The 23,702-nt window shown below is 36.4% G+C and overlaps 1 protein-coding gene across 4 annotated transcripts; it reads right to left on the reverse strand.

Moving 5' to 3' along the window:
* Positions 1–1,903: 1,903 nt before the first annotated feature.
* tfe3b (transcription factor binding to IGHM enhancer 3b) lies at positions 1,904–23,662 on the reverse strand. 4 transcript variants are annotated; one of them, XM_062046308.1, is made up of 9 exons: positions 23,481–23,649; positions 19,207–19,431; positions 19,069–19,128; positions 18,904–18,993; positions 18,422–18,517; positions 15,241–15,508; positions 9,327–9,402; positions 9,084–9,231; positions 1,904–5,336 (listed from the first exon to the last, which is right to left on the reverse strand). In XM_062046308.1, exons 2-9 carry the CDS (start codon positions 19,396–19,398, stop codon positions 4,869–4,871), a joined length of 1,398 nt encoding a protein of 465 aa, XP_061902292.1. In that variant the 5' UTR covers positions 19,399–19,431; positions 23,481–23,649; the 3' UTR covers positions 1,904–4,868. The 4 variants fall into 4 exon arrangements, with proteins under 4 accessions (XP_061902292.1, XP_061902294.1, XP_061902284.1 ...); XM_062046310.1 differs by having other exon boundaries at positions 15,241–15,297; positions 15,397–15,508; positions 18,904–19,128; XM_062046300.1 differs by having other exon boundaries at positions 18,904–19,128; positions 23,618–23,662.
* Positions 23,663–23,702: the final 40 nt, after the last annotated feature.

Genomic DNA, 23,702 nt, shown 5'->3' on the forward strand with positions numbered 1-23,702 from the left:
CGTGTCAAGAACAGTGCTGCTCCTGTTGTGACTGCAGCGTCGGCAATCTCTGCCTCCAGGCTACAGAGTGCTTGGACCTAGCGATGGAAATATCTCAAATGCTATATCACTAGCATATTATTACACTTAGGCATCTGGGGAAAAAAAACATGTTTATTTGTTAAAATCTGCTCTGTCGAGGAAGACAAAAACTTACATTTGTGAAAGGGTTGGACGTGCTATAATAGTTATCCTGTGCTTGATCTGGGAATGACGAAAATAAAACTAATAATAATCATTTTCTTCCAATAAATAATAATAATGAATATGCCTTTAAAACAAATTTCGGCTGTTTCAGTGTGTTTTTTTTGGATAAATTCAAGCATATACCGTATTTTTCGGACTATACGTCGCAGTTTTTTTCATAGTTTGGCCGGGGGTGCGACTTATACTCAGGAGCGACTTATGTGTGAAATGATTAACACTTTACCATAAAATATCAAATAATATTATTTAGCTCATTCACGTAAGAGACTAGACGTATAAGATTTGATGGGATTTAGCGATTAGGAGTGACAGATTGTTTGGTAAACGTATAGCATGTTCTATATGTTATAGTTATTTGAATGACTCTTACCATAATATGTTACGTTAACATACCAGGCACATTCTCAGTTGGTTATTTATGCGTCATATAACGTTCACTTATTCAGCCTGTTGTTCACTATTCTTTATTTATTTTAAATTGCCTTTCAAATGTCTATTCTTGGTGTTGGGTTTTATCAAATAAATTTCCCCCAAAAATGCGACTTTTCTCCAGTGCGACTTATATATGTTTTTTTCCTTCTTTATTATGCATTTTCGGCCGGTGCGACTTATACTCCGAAAAATACGGTAATAATAATAATTTTCTCCCAATAAATAATAATAATGAATATGCCTTTAAAACAAATTTGGCTGTTCCAGTGTGTTTTTTTTTGGATAAATTCAAGCATATAACTTGTTTAAAAAATCTAATTTACAGTACAGAAGTGTTTTTTTTAACAACACATTCACTACCAAAAGTTGCATAACACATGTATTGAATTAAATGCCTTTTATGGGTATGTCTTAGATGCAGGTTTTCACTGTAGAAAATAGTGGTTTACTTGGAACATGATGCATTCGTAGATTTGATCCACCTCCGGATGATAAAAAAAAAGGTTAAATCCGCCAGTGATCACCACAGACAACGAAGACAAATAATCAAAATGAGTTACAAGAAAACGAACGACTCCGTGATCAATTATTAGGTATCAAAAATATGATGAACTACAGCAGCATTGTAAAACTGATCTGCATTTCTCATTGTGAAAATATTGAATATTGTAGCTACACAACAATACGTCCTGATTTGGCTAAATAGCTGCAGCAGCTCATTGGGTTACATAGAAAAAACTGCATACCAGGCGGGGTCTCTGAACTCCACTCTGTCATAGTAAATATTTCAATAAATGCATAGACCATAACATAAGGTGCGGTGACATTGATGAAAATAAAATATTCTTATATACAATATGAAAGAAAGTATTTTACAATGTGCCAATTCACTTGAAGAATATCCCTTGTATACTTGCTCGACACACACACCGCAAGAGCAAGCAAGCAAACCCTGATTCCAGTAAAAAAAACCAACTCATATCACTTGTTTGTTTTTGCCAATATTGTCATGTGGTTAAAAAAAAAATTCCCTATAAATGAACACATAACAAATTCAAGCAAAAACGTATATTACTCTTAGTCTTTAAAAAATATCTGTGAATGTTAATAAAAATGTAAGCATCCCTTGTGTACAATATTATATACTGTATATATATATATATGTATATATATATATATATATATATATATATATATATATATATATATATATATATATATATATATATATATATATATATATATATATACTTACTATTGCATTTATAAACCCACACATAATCATTCAACCAGCTCCAAAAAGGAACAATAACATTTACATCTTATAGAACATGAAAAAAAAGTTAGCCTAGCTGACATTTAAGGTTAGTTTCAATCTGACTGTTTGAAGTTTTTCCTTAAATGTTTTTTTGACCAACTCTCTAGACCAGATCTGGGCAAAGTACGGACCCCAGGGGCACTTCTGACACATTACCTATCCCTGACTGGACCATGTTAACTGAAACTGAAAACAAAATGCATGTTTTGACAAATGATGGACTGCAAAGTACAGTCAAACCTGTGCAAGCAGCCATAAAACTGTTCCTCCATGAGAGAAGTATTGTTATAAACCTTTTCTATAGCGGCCAGCAGCCACTTTTTTGTATCTCAGAATAGTTTTTTTCTACTTTGTTTAGCGGTCACTAATATAAAATTTTCTGCGATGATGCATGATGTTGATACTGTAGCTTAACTCAGGGTTCCCCAAACTTTTTGACTCGGGGGCCACATTGGGGCCATAGTTTAGAGACCATTGGCCTAAGTCTTATGGTAAGTTCCATTTGTACTGGGAACTCAGAAGTTCTGAGTTCCTCGTCATACGTTTTAGCTGGAACGCCACCCGAGGTCGGATACTCGGAAAGTCGTAGAGACCTCGCCACCCCCGAGTTGTCTTCTAAAGATTGCTGTTCTTAGTGTAAACAATAATAAAAGCTCCTCTAATATTGGTTAGCAGCACATTATTTAACAATGTTTTTCCAATGAATTTGTTTTAATAGAAAACATTCATTAGATTAAATTCAAGTTTGATTTAAAAAAGTATAACAATTGTTTCACATAAATAAAATTGTGGGGAAAGAACTTTAGGCCTCCAAATAAAACTTTGCTTAGGGCCCTAATTTAGCGTGGAGCGTCCAAAGAGACAAATTCAACAACTAACAGGCTGAAGATCCAACTAGATAAGGAGAATAAGTTCTTGTATTTGTCTTTTTTCCCAACATTTTTGTACTTTTAACACGGTAAGGAAAAAAACAAGCTATTGGTTAACATGCAGCGTTTTATTCTGAAAATCAACCAGATGTACTTTGTTGTGTTGCGCTTCCTGTTCCCGCTCTACCCCAGCTCTGTAAAATTTCTGCCGCTTTGCCGCGGCATCCGGTAAAAATAGAAGCCTTGCGTATTTGAACTTTAGAGCGTAGGAGGTGGGACACAGTAGACACGCAACACAGCGGAGCCGGTGGAAGGCTCTGCACTTGTGAAGCAAACGCACTAGGTGGAATTCAGTGATCAGTTTGTTGTTATTATTTAAATGTTAACTATTATTAGGATACTCTTACTAAAATATTACTTGAGTTGTGCTTCCTTCCATAAGCCGCAATGTGTGAGTTCATCATGGCAGACTGCGTATAGTGGCCACCGGTCTATAGCGGCCACGTTTGTTGTTTCCCATGTGCGGTCAGGTTTGACTGTATTTATTTACTGAAGCTTTACACCAACTGTTCAGGTTGTGTTTCAAGACTGCAATAGATTGAATATGTTTTTCGTCATGTTATTTTCCTTTTTTTTTTATAAAGGGCCATACTAGACTAGCTTTGCGATATTATATCAACTCTCTAAAAACTGTTATCATATCCACCAGCCAGACGTCCATGAACTTGTTCAGGCCCAGCATAGACTAGATTTCTCTCACTGAACAAAAACAATGGCTTGATAGTTATTGTACAAGCAAAAAGGTTGTAACAATTTGTTTTAGAGATATTCCGATCAAGGTTTTATGATGCCGATTCCAATCATCCATGAGTAAGCTCGGCAGATCGTATGTATTAATTGTACATACTTCATTTTATTTATAGTGAGTGCTATTGACAGTTTAACAATATCAACACAATATTTAAACTAGTTCCCTATTTTATTCTACACAAAACAAAATAATAAACAAAAGCAAAAACTGCTAACTGCGCCTCATTTAAAGCCTTTGGGGTTTGCCCTCAAAGTCTTCCTGTGTCCAAAAAATTATTCCCTGAGTTTGTAAACATGAACAAAAACAAAAAAAAGATTTTAAGAAAATGAAAACATCTATATGATCACTCTAGTACCAATCATATGCAAGTTGTGTACAGACTGTGACAATGCTGACACACAAACAGTTGTTGTTATATTATTGTGTCTCTAGACTCTTATTAATCTACTTGTTAATTTCCTGTTAATAACGACGGACTTTCTGTTGTAAAATGGTTCCATCTTCACTTCTTAAAAGTTTACTAAGCCTTTATTTCTTTGTGTTGTTTCAAGATAGCTTAGCTTAGCTATTTGCATGCCTGCCCTGGTTTATTTTGGTGTGTAACATGTTTAGCCTCGTCCGGGGATAATAATGCTTGATAATAATACTTTAGATATTAAGAAATGCAGCTTATTTACTATGGGAGGTAATTATTATTAGTTATGGGGAGCGTCTCCGCATTGTGTTTGGAGACACATAATTAGCTGCTATCCGCATGTCAGCTAGAGAGTATTGGCGTTTGGCCGATCACGTACGTTTTCTTGAAAATTGGCCGATAACGATTCACCGGCACATCCCTAATTTCTATAAAGCTAATTTAATACTGGTCTTTCAAAAATGTTACATTTCAAATGCCTGCATTTTTTAACAGTTGCTTTGTGAAGTTTAGATTAAATTTGCTGTGTTTATTTTCCATTGCTTAATCATTGCATTTACTCTAACCAGTTGCATCTTGTCAAAACAATGCATTTTGCCTGCTTGTCTAAAGAGACAGAATTGACACTAACCATAATTTAGTTCAGCCTTTCACAATAGCTTCTGTTTCTCACGTGGCCCCTTGGAGAAACCAATTTCCCGCCCCTGGTCTAGACTCACCTAACACGAAGACAGACTGCATGCTCTAATTTAGTCTCTTCGGGCCACTCAGAGCTCATCATAAGTCCTCATCCATATCCAAACTGCTCCTGCTGCTTCTGGAGGCACCCGGTGACAAAGGAGAGAACAGGGGCTCGGCTATGGCCTCAGGATGGAGTGTGCACCCGTCGTCCATAAGAATGTCTCCCAAGCCCACATCAGGGTAGAGCGCTGAGGCAGAGGTGTCGTCCAACTCAGCAAAGCTCAGACTGCCCAGGTCCAAAGGGCTGCTGATGGTGACTCCGGCGGGGGACTCTGAAGAAGGCGGCGACAGGAAGGAGTTGGGCAAAGGGTGTCCAATGGCTGATGCACCCAAACTGAGGAGGTTATGCCCGGATGTTGCTTCTGCACTGTGGGGTAAGCACTGGCCGTTCTGTGGGACCTGTTGCTGCTGGAGTATGGCGGGACTGGAGGTCAGACCGGTAACGGAAGAGGAGATGCTGCTCGCAGAGGAGAAGCCATGGAGGCGTGCCTGAATTTCCAGTTCCTGCAGAGAACAACAATATCAGTATTAATACAAACAAATTATGTCAAAAACACTGCAGCTTCTTTGGCATTGGCAACAATTTATTTTAAAACCACAGTGACCACTAACGTTAATTTGCATTTTATAGGGGATATCCAACTTTTAAACATGAAAAGTCTAATTTATTATGTTCAACATTTTGATTACACTTTTTTAAATTAAATGAATTGTGCAACAATTAAAGGCAACCCTCAGAGTCCACACAGATGCTTTAGATGATAGATAGATAGATAGATAGATAGATAGATAGATAGATAGATAGATAGATAGATAGATAGATAGATAGATAGATAGATAGATAGATAGATAGATAGATAGATAGATAGATAGATAGTACTTTATTGATTCCTTCAGGAGAGTTCCCTCAGATAGACGACATTATCATTATTATCATCAATGTGATATTTAAATGACTGTCATTATTACCACATTGCGATGATGTTGATGGATTACGCTGAGATTAACCTTGAGTTACTCGCTTTGAGTATCACAGTAGAACTGCCTGATATTACTGAATGGTTAAACCCTTGTGTAATGTTCATATTGTTGTTACTCAGCCAGCCTTTGTGGGCCTGATGGACCCATTGCATTTTGTGGCTTTTAATGCCTCACAATCAAACACTTTTATGTTAAAATACTGAACAGATGTTTACCTTATCCCAATAAACATCTGTTCAGTATTTTAACATAAAAGTGTTTGATTGTCCCAATAACCTTATCCCAATAAACATCTGTTCAGTATTTTAACATAAAAGTGTTTGATTGTGAGGCATTAAAAGCCACAAAATGCAACGGGTCCATCAGACCCACAAACGCTGGCTGAGTAACAACAATATGAACGTTGCACGGAAAATTTCTCTGCCAGTTTCTGCATCCCACAGGGATTCTTCTTTTGTGTTTCTGCACCTGCGGTTCCCACACAAGGTTGCAACACTGTTTGTCAACACTGTCTGCTCTCATTTTCTCGCACCTTTGACCCTCTGATGTTCTGTGTACCTACACCCTGTCCTCCTCCTGTCTAGGTCTGCTGTGTGTGTGTGTGTGTGTGGGTGGTTGCGTGTGGTACACAGAACATCAATTACCACACTTCTATTAGCCCCGGGTCCAGTGGACCCGGACATCTTATATGTGATAGAAATGTGTAGGTGGGGTGTATGGTGTGTGGTCATTAAATATGTATTCTGATATATGTTCTTCACAGAAAATGAGCCAAAGTCAGTGAGTCTCAGTTTGAAAAATTAATTAATTGTATCATTTTTCTTTTAATAAAAAATGAAAACAGGTCCCACAGACCCGAACACCACACAAGGGTCTTTAATAAATGAATTTTATTATATAAAACAAAAAAGGTAGTCCTGTCGCACATTTTTTTCACAGCAGTCTTTAACAGGGGCTCCGTGACCCCTAGGGCAGAGGTTTTAAAACCTTTTTTTTTTTTTACCAAGTACCACCTTAGAAAACACTTGGCTATCCCAGTACCACCATAATGACCAACATAAAATACGGAAGCATGGTAGGCCCGAGTATTCATCAAAAACAAGGCAGGTTTTAATTAATAAGTCCCAGTATATTTAGTATATTTGGCCACTGTAACATCACTCACAATGCAAAAACATAATCGACACTCCATATACAGTACATATTTAGACATCTTTGCCATACCACTACATAGGGCTCACGTACAGTACCACAGTTTGAGAATCACTGCCCTAGGGGTCTGCAGAAGTACTGCAAGGGGATCAGGTAATCTTTGGTTGGTCAAGACTTTTTTTTAGAAATAAATATTAATTTATATTTACGGTGCAATTTTTCCACAAATTTAAATGTCTTTATCTTACACATTAATATTGATCCGACACACTCTAGTGTAGTTGCAGTGAATAGGAACTTGAACAATTATATTATATGTATGTTAGCATTTAAAATAGCTAGCGATTAACGGCCCTAGCTGCTAGTTGGTGATTAGCAAGCTAGTGGCAAGCTAGTGATTAAGCGGCCCTGGTTGCCAGTCAGCATCAACACAGTATTTTAGGATCGTATTTATTTAAATCACAATTTCATACTCAATATATAGGTAAGGGGGTCCCTGCTCCGTCTCTTCGTCAGTTTGGGGGTCCTTGGCCTACAAAACGTTGAAGACCGCGAAATTTATAGGAATTATTGCTGATGAAAAAAATAACTTGGAAACACACTGAACTTGTCTATAGCAAGATGATGAAATCGATAGTTATTTTGAGTAAAGGTTGTTATTTTATGAATTATTATGGTTAAGTATATCCACATATAATGTATATACAACATAATGTATAGTCATTCATTATAGAGTGCTACATGTCAATCATGCATTTACAAAATCTAATTAATTCAAAATAAATTATTGAGAATAATGACATTTTTCAATAGACTGTTTTGATCTGCTCCTTTTTTTAATAAAAGACAACATTCTGACAATATTTGATGTTGACATTCATTGTATTTCGATTTTTATGTATAAGTATTTACTAGAGATAAATGCTTTAAAATGTAATATCGAAAATTATCGGTATCGGGTCTTTTATTATCGGTATCGTTTTTTAAAAATATTTTATTTATTTATTAAATCAACATAAAAAACACAAGATACACTTACAATTAGTGCACCAACCCCAAAAACCTCCCTCCCCCATTTACACTCATTCACACAAAAGGGTTGTTTCTTTCTGTTATTAATATTCTGGTTCCAACATTATAAATCAATATATATCAATACGGTCTGCGAGGGATACAGTCCGTAAGCACACATGATTGTGCGTGCTGCTGGTCCACTAATAGTACTAACCTTTAACAGTTAATTTTACTAATTTTCATTCATTACTAGTTTCTATGTAACTGTTTTTATATTGTTTTACTTTCTTTTTAATTCAAGAAAATGTTTTAAATTTATTTATCTTATTTTATTTTATAAATTTTTTAAAAAAGGACTTTATCTTCACCATACCCGGTTGTCCAAATTAGGCATAATAATGTGTTAATACCACAACTGTATATATCGCTATCGGTTGATATCGCTATCTGTAATTAAAGAGTTGGACAATATCGGAATATCGGATATCGGCAAAAAGCCATTATCGGACATCCCTAGTATTTACATTTATCTACTGATTTACCAATATTTTCCATATTTTATATGACAAATACATACATACTCAAAAAGACACTGACTTTTATCGACCACTATATAGAACGATCCTCTGTTTTAAATAAACTACCACAAGCTCTTCAATCCACAACTGATTTCGATTAAAAAAACAAAAACAAACAAATTAAAGGCTATGTTGGCTTACAGTGAACTATTATGAGTATTTCCTGCAAATGTCCTTTTCTTTGCATTGTATATGAACTGTTTTGTGTGTGTGAGTGCTTGTGCAAATAAATAGATAAATAAATAGCAGTAATTATAACACTTCAGTCTAAAATGAGGAACCAATGTCAGTCTTCTTCTACAGCGGTGTTCTCCTCATTTTCCTTTAAAGCATTTGATCGACTACAACTTCCAAAAGTACTAACTGGTGGTTTGGGTTAAAAAGAAGACTAAACAAAAAGTTAAAAAAAACATTCCCACACAAGACACCCTTGTGCTTGATTGTAAACAAGTTGTCTTGCAAACAACCCTTAAAGCCAGTGAGCCAACCCAAATGTACATATTTAAATAAACACAAAAATACCAACCTGGATACGCAACATTAAACTGTGATTTGCATGCTCCAGTTTTTTCTGGCGCAGTTCGACGTCCTTGGCTCGCTGTTGCTCCTTCTGTAACTTCCGAATGTAATCCACAGAGGCCTTCAGAATGGTGCCTTTATTCCAGCGTGTCTCACTGTTAAAAATGCAGAAAGAGCAAATATGCAGAGGCAGGAAAATTACATTGAATTAATTGAGTTGTGTTGCAATGACTTAGTTTGTCATACTTACGGGTCACTCGACTTTGGTATGAGAGTACCCAGCTCCTTTATACGGTCGTTAATATTAAATCTTCGCCTCCTCTCAACTGTTGACAACAAACAAACAGTAAAAACATTGTTACTGATGTTAAAGAGGACCTACGATTAATTTTGTCTCTTCAGAATGACAAATGTGGTTACATACTCGTGTTAAACAATGCCAAAGCATCAAATCATAAGGTTCAAGAATTTTGGGGGAAGCTTGCACGCAATTTTGGATGCTTCTGATCAAGGTGTTAGTCTGGCTACGTTGTGATGTGACTGCGAGGTGGACATACTTATTTAGGCATTAAGTCAAACTTTTAGCCAGAGGACTTCAGGCTATGAGAAAACACACAAAAAAAGGTAGGATTAAGTAATATTTTCATTTAATCTCGGCATGCGCATCGTAACATGAATGCTAATAAAAGCAGCTTTTTTATGCAGAGTCTGACTCAATCGGAGAGTGTACAGGTGTAACTAATCATGTGACTGTGTGAATCTATACAGTATACGGTGTAAAAGGTGCAACTTCGGTTTACGAACTTAATTGGTTCTTGAAAACTGAAAAATTTGCACAGTGAAGCAGAGTTCTCCATGAGAAACAATTTAATATAAAAACGGGTTCAAGCCTCGACAAAAGTGACTATTTTAGTAAAGGTTTGTAGACTTTGAACACAATATAAAGTGCAATACAGAACTGTATATAAAACAAACATAACAAGGGGTGATAGATCAACTTTCTATTTAACTAGAACATTTTATTTCTGTAGAAATTGTAGAAATCGTTTAAATGTGAGTGAAATGTATAAGGAAAGGTGGAAACGGTTTAATTGTGAAATGGTTTGAATGTAGAAATACTGTGATTATAGGAAAAATTTGAATGTTGAAGATAGGAAACTGTACTGCAGCGTACTATGAATTTAGAAATGAAAAATGTGTACCGGTAATAGTTGGAATTTTACTATGAGAATGGCTGCAAAATTGGCCATGGAAGCATGCATCCCAGAATGAACTTACTAAATGCTTTCAGGCAGTTGGGGATTTGAACCAGGCCCGCGCTGCTTGGAAGTCGATCATGCTAACCACTGTACCGAACAGCCCAGCTTGCAAATCTGTTTGCCGCATTGGTTAAAAATTATATGTGTAATGATAACTTGAGATACGAAAGAATGCAGATAAATGGAGGGGAAGAAAGAGAAGCAACCTACATTAACCTCGTAGATTGTTAAAGTAACAATAGGTTAAGCTTTGTCTGTGTGCCATGTGTTATACCCAGTTTACCCTAGGGCAACAACATTAATATATGTTTGATGAAACGTGATTATATGCATGAGTGTATGTATGCATATGTACTTGTATATGTACAGAATGTGTATATGTGTTTGTACAGTGAATGTATATGTACAGAATGTGTATAAGTGTTTGTACAGTGAATGTATATGTACAGTATGTGCATGTTTGTATAATGAATGTGCGTGTGGATGTACGAACTTTGAGTATGTAAATATGTACTGTATTTATATATGTATGTGGGAGCGTAGGTACCTATGTATGTGTGTATGTATGTATGTGAGTATATGTGAATTTGTATGTATCTCAAGTTATCATTACGTATATGTATTGTTGCATTTGAACAACTGTATTGTTGATAATAAAGGTAAAGTATTGGTATTGTTCATTATCAATAGCGCTATTTCTATTGGTATTTGTATTGCTCCATTTGTAGTGTAATAATGCTCATTGTCATTTCTATATAATTATTATTTTTTTGCTAACTGCTTATTTGCTATTACTTTTACCATCATATTTGTACACGTCGTATTTGCTGATGTTGCTCTATTGTTGTTGTTGTTGTTGTATTTGCTGTTGTTGTTTTTGTCTCTCTGTGTAATCCCCCTCTTGTCCCCACAATTTCCCCCCGTCTTCCTTTTTTTCTCTTTCTATCCCCTCCTGCTCCGGCCCGGCTGCACCAAATGATAATATAAGTACATTTAATAAAGTCAAATACAAATAAGGCAACAAGAGAAGTATCCTACACTTCTCTTTTGTAAAGTAAATCTGAACAGCCGATATGGGCATCTACATCAAATATATGATTTGCCTGAGAAGCTGGACAGGACAAAACAAATAAAAAATAAAATAAAATAAAAAATAAAAAAATTATATGTGTGCGACAGGACTACGGTTTTTTCTTTATAATAAAATTCATTTATTCATATGACTCATAGATGTAAACAAATATTTGTTTACAAGGTCCCTTCCGGGGTTCAAACCCACATCAGTTGGGTGAAAGGCACATGTGTTAGTTAGCCTCTCAGCCAAACTGTCTAGTTGTCAAAATGTTGTCCAACTTTGAATGTTAAAGGGAGGAACATAGCCGTTGGAATTACATCTAATTACCTAGAATTCTTTGCTGCAACAGTCAAACGTTTTCAGCTAATTTTGGGGATATATCAACGTATTTTCAAAAATAAAATATGTTAGGAATGGTTAGAAATATTGAAGAATGCTGGTTAAAATGCTAGTGGACTATAGAAGGAAAGATATAAAAGTTGGACTGTGAAATGGCTTGAATATAGAAATACTTTAATCACTTTAATGTTGAAGATTGGAAACTATACTGAAATGTACTAAGACTATAGAAATTATACATGTATGTCCTAATAGTTGGCATTAAACTATATGACTATATAACAACTGGATTCAGTCCCTCTGGGACCTGAACCCAAGTTTCCTGTGTGAAGGGCAGATGTGTTATCCATCTAGCCAAATGACCGAGCTGTCAAAGTAATGTCCAACTTTTGTTGTTAAAGGGAGGGAGTTCTTTGCTGCAACGGTACAACATTTTCAGCTAATTTTAGCCAACAAATAAGTTGAAACCATTACTTACAATGATAGGGGAGATAAATAGGTTGTAGTCTAAATTGTATCCATCTTGTGCTTGAATCAATATCACCCAATAGGACATACTGCAGCATTACATATGTTGCTGCTAGATGATTGCCTTTACATAATTAATTCAATGTGAAGTTTAACATAAAGTATGTTACAAAAGCACATATAAAAGTTGTAGTGCTTAAATAAACTAACATTAACATGTTGCAAATGAGCCCTTAAGGTGACTATTGATTGAAATACACAGGTGGATGCCAATGTTGAATCTTAATGTAATAGGTCAAAATTACATCATTACCCAGAACGCATTTCTGCAAAAGTATTGGTGTTTTGCTAATTTCAGACTAAATAAATGTTTGTTTTTTTACTACAACAAATATATTTTACAATAGTGTTGAACATTTACTTGCATTCAAAGTTATTTTAAGGGAGAAAAAAAGGCAACCGTAAGTAAGAATGGCTACCAATTGTATTGTGCAATATTTTGAAAAATCATGAATACTATAAAAATTGGGAATTTTGGGGATTAAGAAAATACCATGTTTTATTGTCCTAATCAAGACAAATGTTTTAATGGTGCAATGGTTTGAATTAGTTGAAAAATGTGGGTGGAGTAGTTGAAAGAAAAAAAGGGCAAATAAACATGAAAATTATGATTTGCTGTAGAACCGGAAATATTGGGGAACGTTTGTTGAATGAGCCTGCATATCCTAAAAGCGCTGAACGTTCTGATGCTTGAACGGGATCAATCGGATGAACGGTTTGGGAGTTAGTTGCGGATGAAAAACGCTACAGAAAAATAATAAATAGATTAATTTTGGTGTAGAATAATATAGTGCGAATGCCTTTAGGCATTTACACAATAACAAGGTGACCTGTGCTGTATGCGCTGCTCTGGCAAAGCACACACACACACACACACACACACACACACACACACACACACACACACACACACACACACACACACACACACACACACACACACACACACACACACACACACACACACACACACACACACACACACACACACACACACACACACACACACACACACAGAGGTCACTATGGTGCCCTCACAAACGATCAAAATCCTTTTAATAACCATATTGCTTCAATAATAAACATCTTTTCTTTTTTTTATCCAGCCGCGTGTGAGCTCTTGTGCTTCTATAGGAGATGTACAGTACCTATGGTGTCTTTTCCTCCCTGTAAAGTAAGTCTGCTTGCATGACAACTGATATAGACTTAGACTTCCTTTTTATTGTCATTCAAATTTTAACTTTACAGAACAGATAAGAACAAAATGTTGTTGCATTAGCTCATGGTAGTGCAGGATAAAAAAGCAATAAGGTGCATATATAAATAAATAGATTACTGTACAGATAAATATATTGCACTTTTTCATATGCTTCCACGTTTCCAGTGGGGGGGGGGGGGGGGGTCTGGGGTGGTGGTGGTTATCTAAATCTTATCTTAATATCTCGGTTTGTGTTGTGGTTACGCCCAGAAGAAGTTACAAAGTACGACACTCTTTTAAACTTTTATTGTCAATCTTGTGCTAACAACAGGTTCAATTCCGACACATTCTTTCACGTGCGCAAACGTCTTTTTCTCTCACACACACTACTCATTCTCCGTCAAACATCTTTCAGAAACGGTAGATTTAGAAAACATTTGTGAACTCTGAACATGACCACACAGATTAACACCAGCACGTGGTTAACTTATAATAGTTATTCAACAGTTGTGTTTATTTACAATTACATGTTAGCTCTCTCTTGTCCCATGTCCCGAATGGCTGAATAGCGTCGCACAGTCCATCTTCACGAAAGTATTTTCCTTTGGTTTAAAAGTAAAAATTCCATTAAAAGTAAACTGATAATTGTAAATTATTAGCTCCAGTGTAGACAACGACGATGTGGTTCAGTGGTTGACGTCACTTGGCACAGGTAGGAAACACACAGTATCTAGTCAACAGCAGCTGCAGTTGCTCCTTCTGGACACACTGCCCCTTAGTGTTTTGGAAGAGAATTACTAGTCTGGAACCCCCCACGAAAGAAGTATAAATCAAACAAGACGCCGTCAGGGGGGACACAAGCTACGCCATACGAGAGTATATTCCAGCCTTTAGAAGTCTCCTGTAAGTGAGAGGAAGGCCCCGCCTCTGTTACAATAATGTTCCCTGCGTTTTGTCTGGCAGGCATGACTGAATTAAGCGGTTGTACACAGAGACATGGTTCTCACACGGAGGCATACTTGGCTTGATCTAAAAGTTTGTAAATCTAAAACTTGGCAAATAGAGGGGTTCTGAAATCGAGATTCCATTTTAATGTTTATGAAGTTTGTTTTTGACCGTGTCTGGAAAAAATTGCGGTAACAACTTCAAGATAGTATATATTTAAACAGTGTTTATAGACTATCTCATTCATCCAGGTCATTGTATTCTTAATATATTCTCTTTTTTCCACTTTAACGTTTGCATTGACAGAAAGGTTTGCCTTTTGCATGTTAACAGTTTTTTTTTTTTCACTACAAGAGGTTGGAGTATAAATAGTTGCACCAGCTGCTTGCTAAACTAGATCTGACCAATCTAAGTCAAAAACTAGATCTGACCAATGTAGTCTATGAGCATGAACTGATGAAGCCTACTTGGATGAGAGGCGAAACATCTTCTAAGACAAACCAAACAGTCCAGTTGCGAAACAGTGTACATTTTCAAAAGATAAATTATGATACTTTTAAAGAGGGTGGGGCATGGTTTAATTTGCAATCTGGATACGCCTACAAAATCGCACATCTTGCAGACAAGACTGAAAAAACAGGTTATGCATATAACTGTAGAGCAAAATGCACAATATACAAAATATACACCAAAGCATATCCAATAATGTGCACCATAAAGAAGTGTTTTAAATGTAGATTAAAATCATCATGGGTCCCCTTTAACGTAAATTCAATAATATAATTTTAACAAAAGTTTCAAGTCAATGGTCTCAACTTACTCAAGTTGTGGTTGTCTTTTTTCTGTCTCTCCTTCATAAAAGCTTTGCTGTCAACTTCTGAAAAGAAAAATTGTGTGTTCTGTAATGACTTGAAAAGTATATTAAACAAGGTTTTTCCCAATGTTTTGAAGAAAATTACAGAATATTTGACTATACCTGTGATTTCTCTTTTAATTTTCGGAAGATCAGCAGGGCAGGAGTTGCTAACAGTGAGGGTGGGTGCTGCCATTCCAGGGCTGTGATAAACATCCAGTAGATTTCCTGGGAGCTAAATGAAACAAAGGTAAGAACATGCTTGTTAAAAATAATATTGTAAAAGCATAAACCACACTTGTGGTTTCACAATGGTCTCAGATCAGATCCGTTTATTCAAGTGTCTCTATTCATTTGCTATATGTAAACAACAATCTTCAAAGATCACAAACTGGCTTTACCTCGCTGTGCTTCTTTTTTCTTTCTTCCAACATCACCATAATCCTCATTTTCTATTAAGTGTCGATAGTTTGGCAAGTTGTATGTGCCTGTAAACCTGGCAGCTTTACAATCCGGTCTTTAAAGAGCGCTAACCACTTTGTGGGACTTCTTGCCTTGTACCCTCTGATAATTTACCCCGCCCAGGCAGCACGTTCGTGACAAATGGCGAGCAAGTGCAAAAAGCATATATTTACTCATACAACTATTCCTGCTTCAGAATTCCTCGTATTAAGGAGACAGTCCATTTAAGGAAAGACAAAACAAACAAAACAAAAACAAAACTTAAAATATATGTATACACATATATATGAGCAAACACGTGACCTGAGTTTGTAAAAATTAACAAAAACAACAACAAAAATATTTGAAAAAATAAAAATATCAATCTAATCACTGTATTATCGAACAGTATACTTATTAGGGATAGAACAATACAAAACATTTCATATCACAGTTATCAAGTTGGTATGGTATGGTATGGTATCGTGACCAAAATTATCACGGTTATCATTTTTATCGCAGTGTTAAATGTGCTTAAAAAGTACTTGTACACACAGTTAAATCTGTTGACCAAGTTACTTAAAAAAAAAAAAATACATAGACACACTGTTCGAAAACCCACAATTTTGCATGTTCTGTGTTTTTATGCTTCACTGACAGTGCTTTATCCTTAACTGTTTAATGGCTAAACTTTTATTGTTTTAAATATTGTTATTTACTGTACCATTTTAAGACTTATTTAAATCAAAGGAGTGTAACAAATAAACAATATTATTATTATTTATTATTTCTGCCGGGTGTTGTGGTGTCCTTCTCTGTTCAGCGATCCTTTAACGCACCTTAAAAACACCGCCGTCTCATATTCTTTTGAGTATAGAATGATCACTTTATTCTAAGACAGCACAGCTTGTAAGTTCAATGTGCACCATTGAATATATTAGTTGCTCAGACAGCAATGTGTTTATATACGTTTAGACTAGATTGGGATATGTTCTTTCTTAATGGAGAAAGACGGCAATGTCTATTGTTTTCATGTTAGCATTTAAGCTGGCACCAGTCTGAGTTTATCAAAGTGCAGTTATCAGTCACGGTTTTTCAAAATGTTTTAATAAAGCAGTAATACTAACTGTCGTAAGTTTAATAACAATGTTTATTGTCCCACTGGGGTGAGTTTTTCCTTGCCCGTATGTGGGCTCTGCACCGAGGATGTCGTTGTGGCTTGTGCAGCCCTTTGAGACACTTGTGATTTAGGGCTATAAAAATAAACATTGATTGATTGATTGTTACTTTCCTTATATGGATGCTACCTTTGGTATCGACACCACAAATGTATGGATCGATTCGCCTTGCTCTTACACGTCTTGCGCTGGCTATGACAATGCTGATACACCAACAATTGTTGTTATATTAGCTTTTCTCTAGACTATGTTTATTCTACTTGTTAATTTCCATCTACACTTCTTAAACTTTAATAAGCACTCATTTCTTGGTGTTGTTTAAAGCAAGCTTAGCAGTTTGCTTAGCTATTAGCATGCATGCTCTTGGCCTGCTGTCGGTGTGTAACATGTTTAGCCTTGTCCTCCAGTGTGCCGTGGGAAGATTGAGTAATTTCACCTAATTGGGTTAAAAATATTTTTTGCACACCAGTAATTATAATCCGCAAATGTGCCGTTGTTGTTGAGTGTCTGTGCTGTCTGGAGCTCGGCAGAGTAACTGTGTAATACTCTTCCATATCAGTAGGTGGCAGCAGGTAGCTAATTGCTTTGTAAATGTCGGGAACATGGTTTGTCGTGATCACAATATGCGGGAGGCAGCCTGTAAGTAAAAAGGTATATGACACTTAAACCAAAAATAAACAAAAGGCGAGTGCCGCTAAGAAAAGGCATTGAAGCTTAGGGATGGCTATGCAAAACGAAACTAAAACTGAACTTGCTGCAAAATAAACAAAAACAGAATGCTGGACGACAGCAAAGACTTACTGTGGAGCAGACGGCGTCCACAAAGTACATCCGAACATGACATGACAATCAACAATGTCCCCACAAAGAAGGATAAAAACAACTTAAATAGTCTTGATTGCTAAAACAAAGCCGGTACGGGGAATAGCGCTCAAAGGAAGACATGAAACTGCTACAGGAAAATACCAACAAAAGAAGAAAAGCCACCAAAATAGGAGCGCAAGACAAGAACTAAAACACTACACACAGGAAAACAGCGAAAAACTCTAAATAAGTCAGGGGGTGATGTGACAGGTGGTGACAGTACACCTACTTTGAGACAAGAGCTATATTGATGCATGCTTGGTTATGGTTTGAAGTCATATCCAACAATTGCGACATTGACTTTTTACTGTCAACTGAGTTTCGTTTTTTAATGATTTCTGCTGTTGGTGTGCCTTCGCATTTTTTCAATGAAAAAAATGTGCCTTAGCTCAGAAAAGGTTGAAAAACACTGGCTTAGAGGATGTAGTTTATGGAGAAACATAAATGAAGGCAAACAATAAATACAGTGTCTTTTAATGATCACATCAGAAATTGTGATCATTAAAAGAGATGAATCATATACTATTTCACAAAAATCAGCTAATATTGATCTGTAGCACATCCATACTACAAAGGTTGTAAGATTGTTTCTGACATGCACATTTAATAAGTCATTTATTTATGAAAACACTTTGAAAATGTAAATGTGGAAACATTTTGCTTACCGTGCTTGGTAACTGAAGGCCTGAGTCAATCAACGTAATGATGTCATCATTAAAACTGGATTCCAGACTAATTATATCGTCGATGACATCTTCAATCTAGGTCAAGTAAATGGGAACAAACATACGTGGGATAATATGAGTAAAAATGACAGTGTTGCATATTCACACACAATACGTAGTGTATACAGGTCACTTTGAATGGTAGAAATCTAGCCGTCGAGAGGCCTCATGCAAGAGGAGAGCTGGCATCGTTAATCAGCGGGTGCAGTATTTAACATCATATTGTGACACCAGGCCAACAAGTATATGATGACAACAGGCATGCAACATCACAGTGGGACTCAGGGGCACATCACCGCAGGACAAACAGAAAGTAATTAGGTATGAAGTGAGCAAAAGGCTTGACTTCAAACTTCACTGGAAGGTAACAGAGACCGCTGGATTGTGTCAGCAAAGGAAAGAAAATCAAGAGTTTGGCATACTTCCTCCTTGTTGGAGCCGATGTTAAGCAGGGCCATTGGGCTGTTGGGGACACTGTTGGCAGTGGTGGCAATCTCAGGGGCAGAACGGCACTGTGGCACAGGTGACACACCTAGCATCTGAGTAACTCCGTTGTTACTCAGCGTGGTAGAGAGATACTGCTTCACCTGCTGCCTCTGTGCTTGCTGTATGTGATACTTGGTGGGGTTCTCCAAGTGGGTCTGCACCTGCAACAATTGAACAGTAGCTTCTCTTTTAAGACATACCCAATACACCGCAATGGGCAACGTGGAGGACGTTCTTACTTTTAGCACCTCCACAGGCACCTGCGCTGGAGGTGGCCGGGCAGCGTTTGGAGGCAGCGTGACGGAGATGGCTGGAGTGGAGTCGGAAGCCCGGAGCTGGGAGGCAGAAGCATGCTGCTGGGCTTCCCGCCTCTCCTGCTCCTGCGCTTGTTCTCGCATCAGCTGCTGCCGCATCAACACGCGCGACGACATGGCGGAGGAACGCGATCACAATCTAATATGGAGCTACAAAACCACCACAGAGCACAGAAACATATTAGACAAGCAGCGACATTTTGGTAAAAAACATGCAGTAATGATATAATATAATGGCATGCACTTTTACACATAAGTAAACTTTCAATATTAAAAAATAAATTGTGATGCATATTATTTTCCAGGAGAATGTCCACAGAAGGAAAACAAAAGAAGCCAAAATTATACAAATAAATATAATGACAAGATTAAGCAGCTTGACAATGCAAAACCTACAGTAGCTACTACACTATTTTACATCAGTGGATAATACAAATCATAACAGTACATAATAATCATTAGATTATCAGTGCATCTTTAGGGGTTTGGGTCTCTCCTTGTCTTTAAAAGTCAGTGACGGCTCTGTTTCTAACTGTAATCGAGGGTCTTTGAACGCACCACAGTTATGGGCAACGAAATGCACAGAGAAAATTGTACATAACTTTCTCCTATGCTGCCAAATATACTGCAACTTTAGTATGTTTTTACCTTTCGTCTTACATATTTTAATGGTAGAAAAAAATCTTCAAACTACAAACTCCCGCTAACTAGGATGCCCTTGTGCGGCATCTGATAATAATGAAAATAATGATCTGAATGGGTAATAGGTTATAATTTCTCTACTTTTTCCACTTGGAGAATAAAAGACCAGAAAAATGATCTGAAAAATGCCATGTTTTAATGAATAGTTAGGCTTACTCTGCTATTGTATTTTAATGTAGGTCATTAGGGTGGTACTTGGAAAGCCAAGTGTTTTCTGAGGTGCTATATGAAAACATTTGATAAACATTTGATGGGTCAAATGCAGAGGACAAATTTCACCACATCTAGTGTGTGTGTGACAATCATTGGTACTTTAATCTTTAATTTTGGGAACCACTGCTCTAGAGGGACATGACAGAAAACAAATGAACACATTTGTGTATGTGAAACTGAGACTGAAACAGTCCTGTTTCTATCAGTCATTTGTAAACATGTACTTTTCTTGATCAACTAATGGATGTCTTCGACAAGCTACCACTTTGCCAAACTACCGTAAATGACCGCCATAACCACGTAAATGACCGCCATAACCACAACACCAGGGGGAGCTCCACAAACCACGTCAAACCCAGATTCCGATATAACAAAGGTTATTCTCATTCTCCTTCTATGCCACATCAATATGGAATGCACTCCAAACAGGTGTAAAAGAAAGTGCATCTCTATCCTCCTTCAAAACCGCACTAAAAGAACACCTCCAGGCAGCTACAACCCTAGCCTAACCTCCTTCCCCCCACCACATCCCACCTCCCCAGATTGTAAATAATCAAATGTATATACTTGTTCTTATGCTTTCTGAGCTCACTATGGTCACCGCTCGCTGTACATATCCTACCAAGTGAGACCTACACTGTTACAATGTCCATTTCTCAGATTATATAATTGTTGATGACTGAAGTATGCTGATAGCAACCCCCCCAACCCCCTCCACATCCCACCCCCCGGATTGTAAATAATTCAATGTATATATACTCTGATGATTAACTTGTGTGATGACTGTATTATGCTGATAGTATATATTTGTACCATGAATTGATTAACATGGATCCCGACTTAAACAAGTTGAAAAATGTATTCGGGTGTTATCATTTAGTGGTCAATTGTACTGTACTGTGCAATCCACTAATAAAAGTTTCAAACAATCAAAATTAAAAAAAAGATTAAAATAGTGTTTTATTTTCCTATATTCACACACAGTGTGACTGTTCAAACTGTGTGTAATGTTCCAGTGGCCAAAAATGCCATGTTTTAATGAATAGTTAGTAGAGATGAATGCTTTAAAATGTAATATCGGAAAAAATCGGTATCCATCCATCCATCCATCTTCAACCGCTTATCCGGAATCGGGTCGCGGGGACAGCAGCTCCAGCAAAGACCCCCAGACTTCCCTCTCCAGAGCAACATTTGCGAAAATCGGTATCGGTTTTTATTATTATCGATATCGTTTTTTAAATTTTTTTTTATTAAATCAACATAAAAAACAAAAGATATACTTACAATTAGTGCACCAACCCAAAAAACTTCCCTCCCCTATTTACACTCATTCACACAAAAGGGTTGTTTCTTTCTGTTATTAATATTCTGGTTCCTACATTATATATCAATATATATATCAATACAGTCTGCAAGGGATACAGTCCGTAAGCACACATGATTGTGCGTGCTGCTGGTCCACTAATAGTACCAACCTTTAACAGTTAATGTTGGCATTTATTTATTTATTTAATTTTACTCATTTTCATTAATTACTAGTTTCTATGTAACTGTTTTTATATTGTTTTACTTTTTTTATTCAAGAAAACGTTTTTAATTTATTTATCTTTTTTTTTTTTTTTTAAAAGGACCTTATCTTCACCATACCTGGTTTTCCAAATTAGGCATAATAATGTGTTAATTCCACGACTGTATATATCGGTATCGGTTGATATCGGTATCGGTAATTAAAGAGTTGGACAATATCGGATATCGGCAAAAAGCCATTATCGGACATCCCTAATAGTTAGTTAATATGCATTATCGGCTGATAAATGCTTTAAAATGGATTATCGGAAATTAACGGTATCGGTTTTTATTATCGGTATAATTTTTTAAAATGTTTTATTAAATCAACATAAAAAACACAAGATACACTTACAATTAGTGCACCAACCCCAAAAACCTCCCTCCCTTGTCCAAATTAGGCATAATAATGAGTTAATTCCACGACTGTATGTATCGGTATCGATAATTAAAGAGTTGGACAATATCGGAATATCGGCAAAAAGCCATTATCGGACATCCCCAATAGTTAGTTAATATGCCGATATTATCGGCCAATAAATGCTTTAAAATGTAATATCGGAAATTATCGGTATCCGTTTTTATTATCGGTATCGTTTTTAAATTTTTTTTATTAAATCAACATAAAAAACACAAGATACACTTACAATTAGTGCACCAACCCAAAAAAACTCCCTCCCCCATTTACACTCATTCACAAAAAAGGGTTGTTTCTTTCTGTTATTAATATTCTGGTTCCTACATTATATATCAATATATATCAATACAGTCTGCAAGGGATACAGTCCGTAAGCACACATGATTGTGCGTGCTGCTGGTCCTCTAATAGTACTAACCTTTAACAGTTATTTTGACTCATTTTCATTTCTATGTAACTGTTTTTATATTGTTTTACTTAATTTCTTTTTTGTTCAAGAATTTTTTTAAAATTTATATTATCTAATTATTTTAAAAAAAAGACCTTATCGTCACCATACCTGGTTGTCCAAATTAGGCATAATAATGTGTTAATTCCACGACTGTATATATCGGTATCGGTAATTACGAGTTGTACAATATCGGAAAATCGGCAAAAAAAGCCATTATCGGACATCCCTAATAGTTAGGCTTACTTTGCAATTGTATTGTAGGTCATTAGGGTGGTATATGAAAACAGTTTGGGAACATGACAGAAAACCAATGAACACATTTGTTTGTGTATGTGAAACTGGAACAGTCATGTTTCAATCAGTAATTAGTAAACATGTACTTATCTTGATCAACTCATGGATGTCTTCAACAAGCTAGCACTTTGCCAACCTACCTTATTTGACTCGTATTACTATTAGTCATTATTGGTCGACAATACATGGTAGTAAACAATAGTTTTTTACAATAGTTACGCACTTTTTAAAAAAATGTACAGTTTTCTCGTATGCACGCATTTGATAAAATACGCAACGTCACAAAATTGACAGCTGTGTGTTGACAGGGCCCACTACATCACAACGTGATGAAAATAGACCCAGTACTCAACGGGGTTCAAAAATATAACGGATACAACACGTTTTTTTTCATTTACAGTCTAATAAATAAGAGTGTATTATATTAAAAAGCACAACGTTTGTATGAAAAGGGAAGTTGTGTACAGCTAGCTAACTAGCCACAATGACTAATTGCCGAAGAAGCTAACTGTAGCTAACCGGGTTAAATAAATAGTATAGGACTTTAGAACATACTGTGTGAACACCAGTGTCCGACTTGATCAGAGCCATGAATCCATAAACTCCACCGTATCTTTGGCCATTTGAAATAGTTTCATTAATAGCAGCAGTAGGCGCCGCTAGCCATGGCCGCCACGAACATCGTTGTTTACCTCGGGCCAACGCGCTGAGGTCATCCTTCAAATCTTACCCGGAAGTTGTTAACTGATTCGAGACGTTGTTTGTTGAATCATCTAA

This window comes from Entelurus aequoreus, linkage group LG01, assembly GCF_033978785.1.
Source record: "Entelurus aequoreus isolate RoL-2023_Sb linkage group LG01, RoL_Eaeq_v1.1, whole genome shotgun sequence".
NCBI classification, from domain to species: domain Eukaryota; kingdom Metazoa; phylum Chordata; class Actinopteri; order Syngnathiformes; family Syngnathidae; genus Entelurus; species Entelurus aequoreus.

Bases quoted from the DNA above. Each gene is read 5' to 3' on its own strand.
- tfe3b (XM_062046300.1), bottom strand. From the start codon at position 19,398: ATGTCGTCGCGCGTGTTGATGCGGCAGCAGCTGATGCGAGAACAAGCG. The intron at 18,518-18,903 runs GTATGCCAAACT...TACTTGACCTAG, and splicing joins TCGGCTCCAACAAGGAGGAA to ATTGAAGATGTCATCGACGA. The intron at 9,403-15,240 runs GTAAGTTGAGAC...TGTTGTCAACAG, and splicing joins AAAAGACAACCACAACTTGA to TTGAGAGGAGGCGAAGATTT.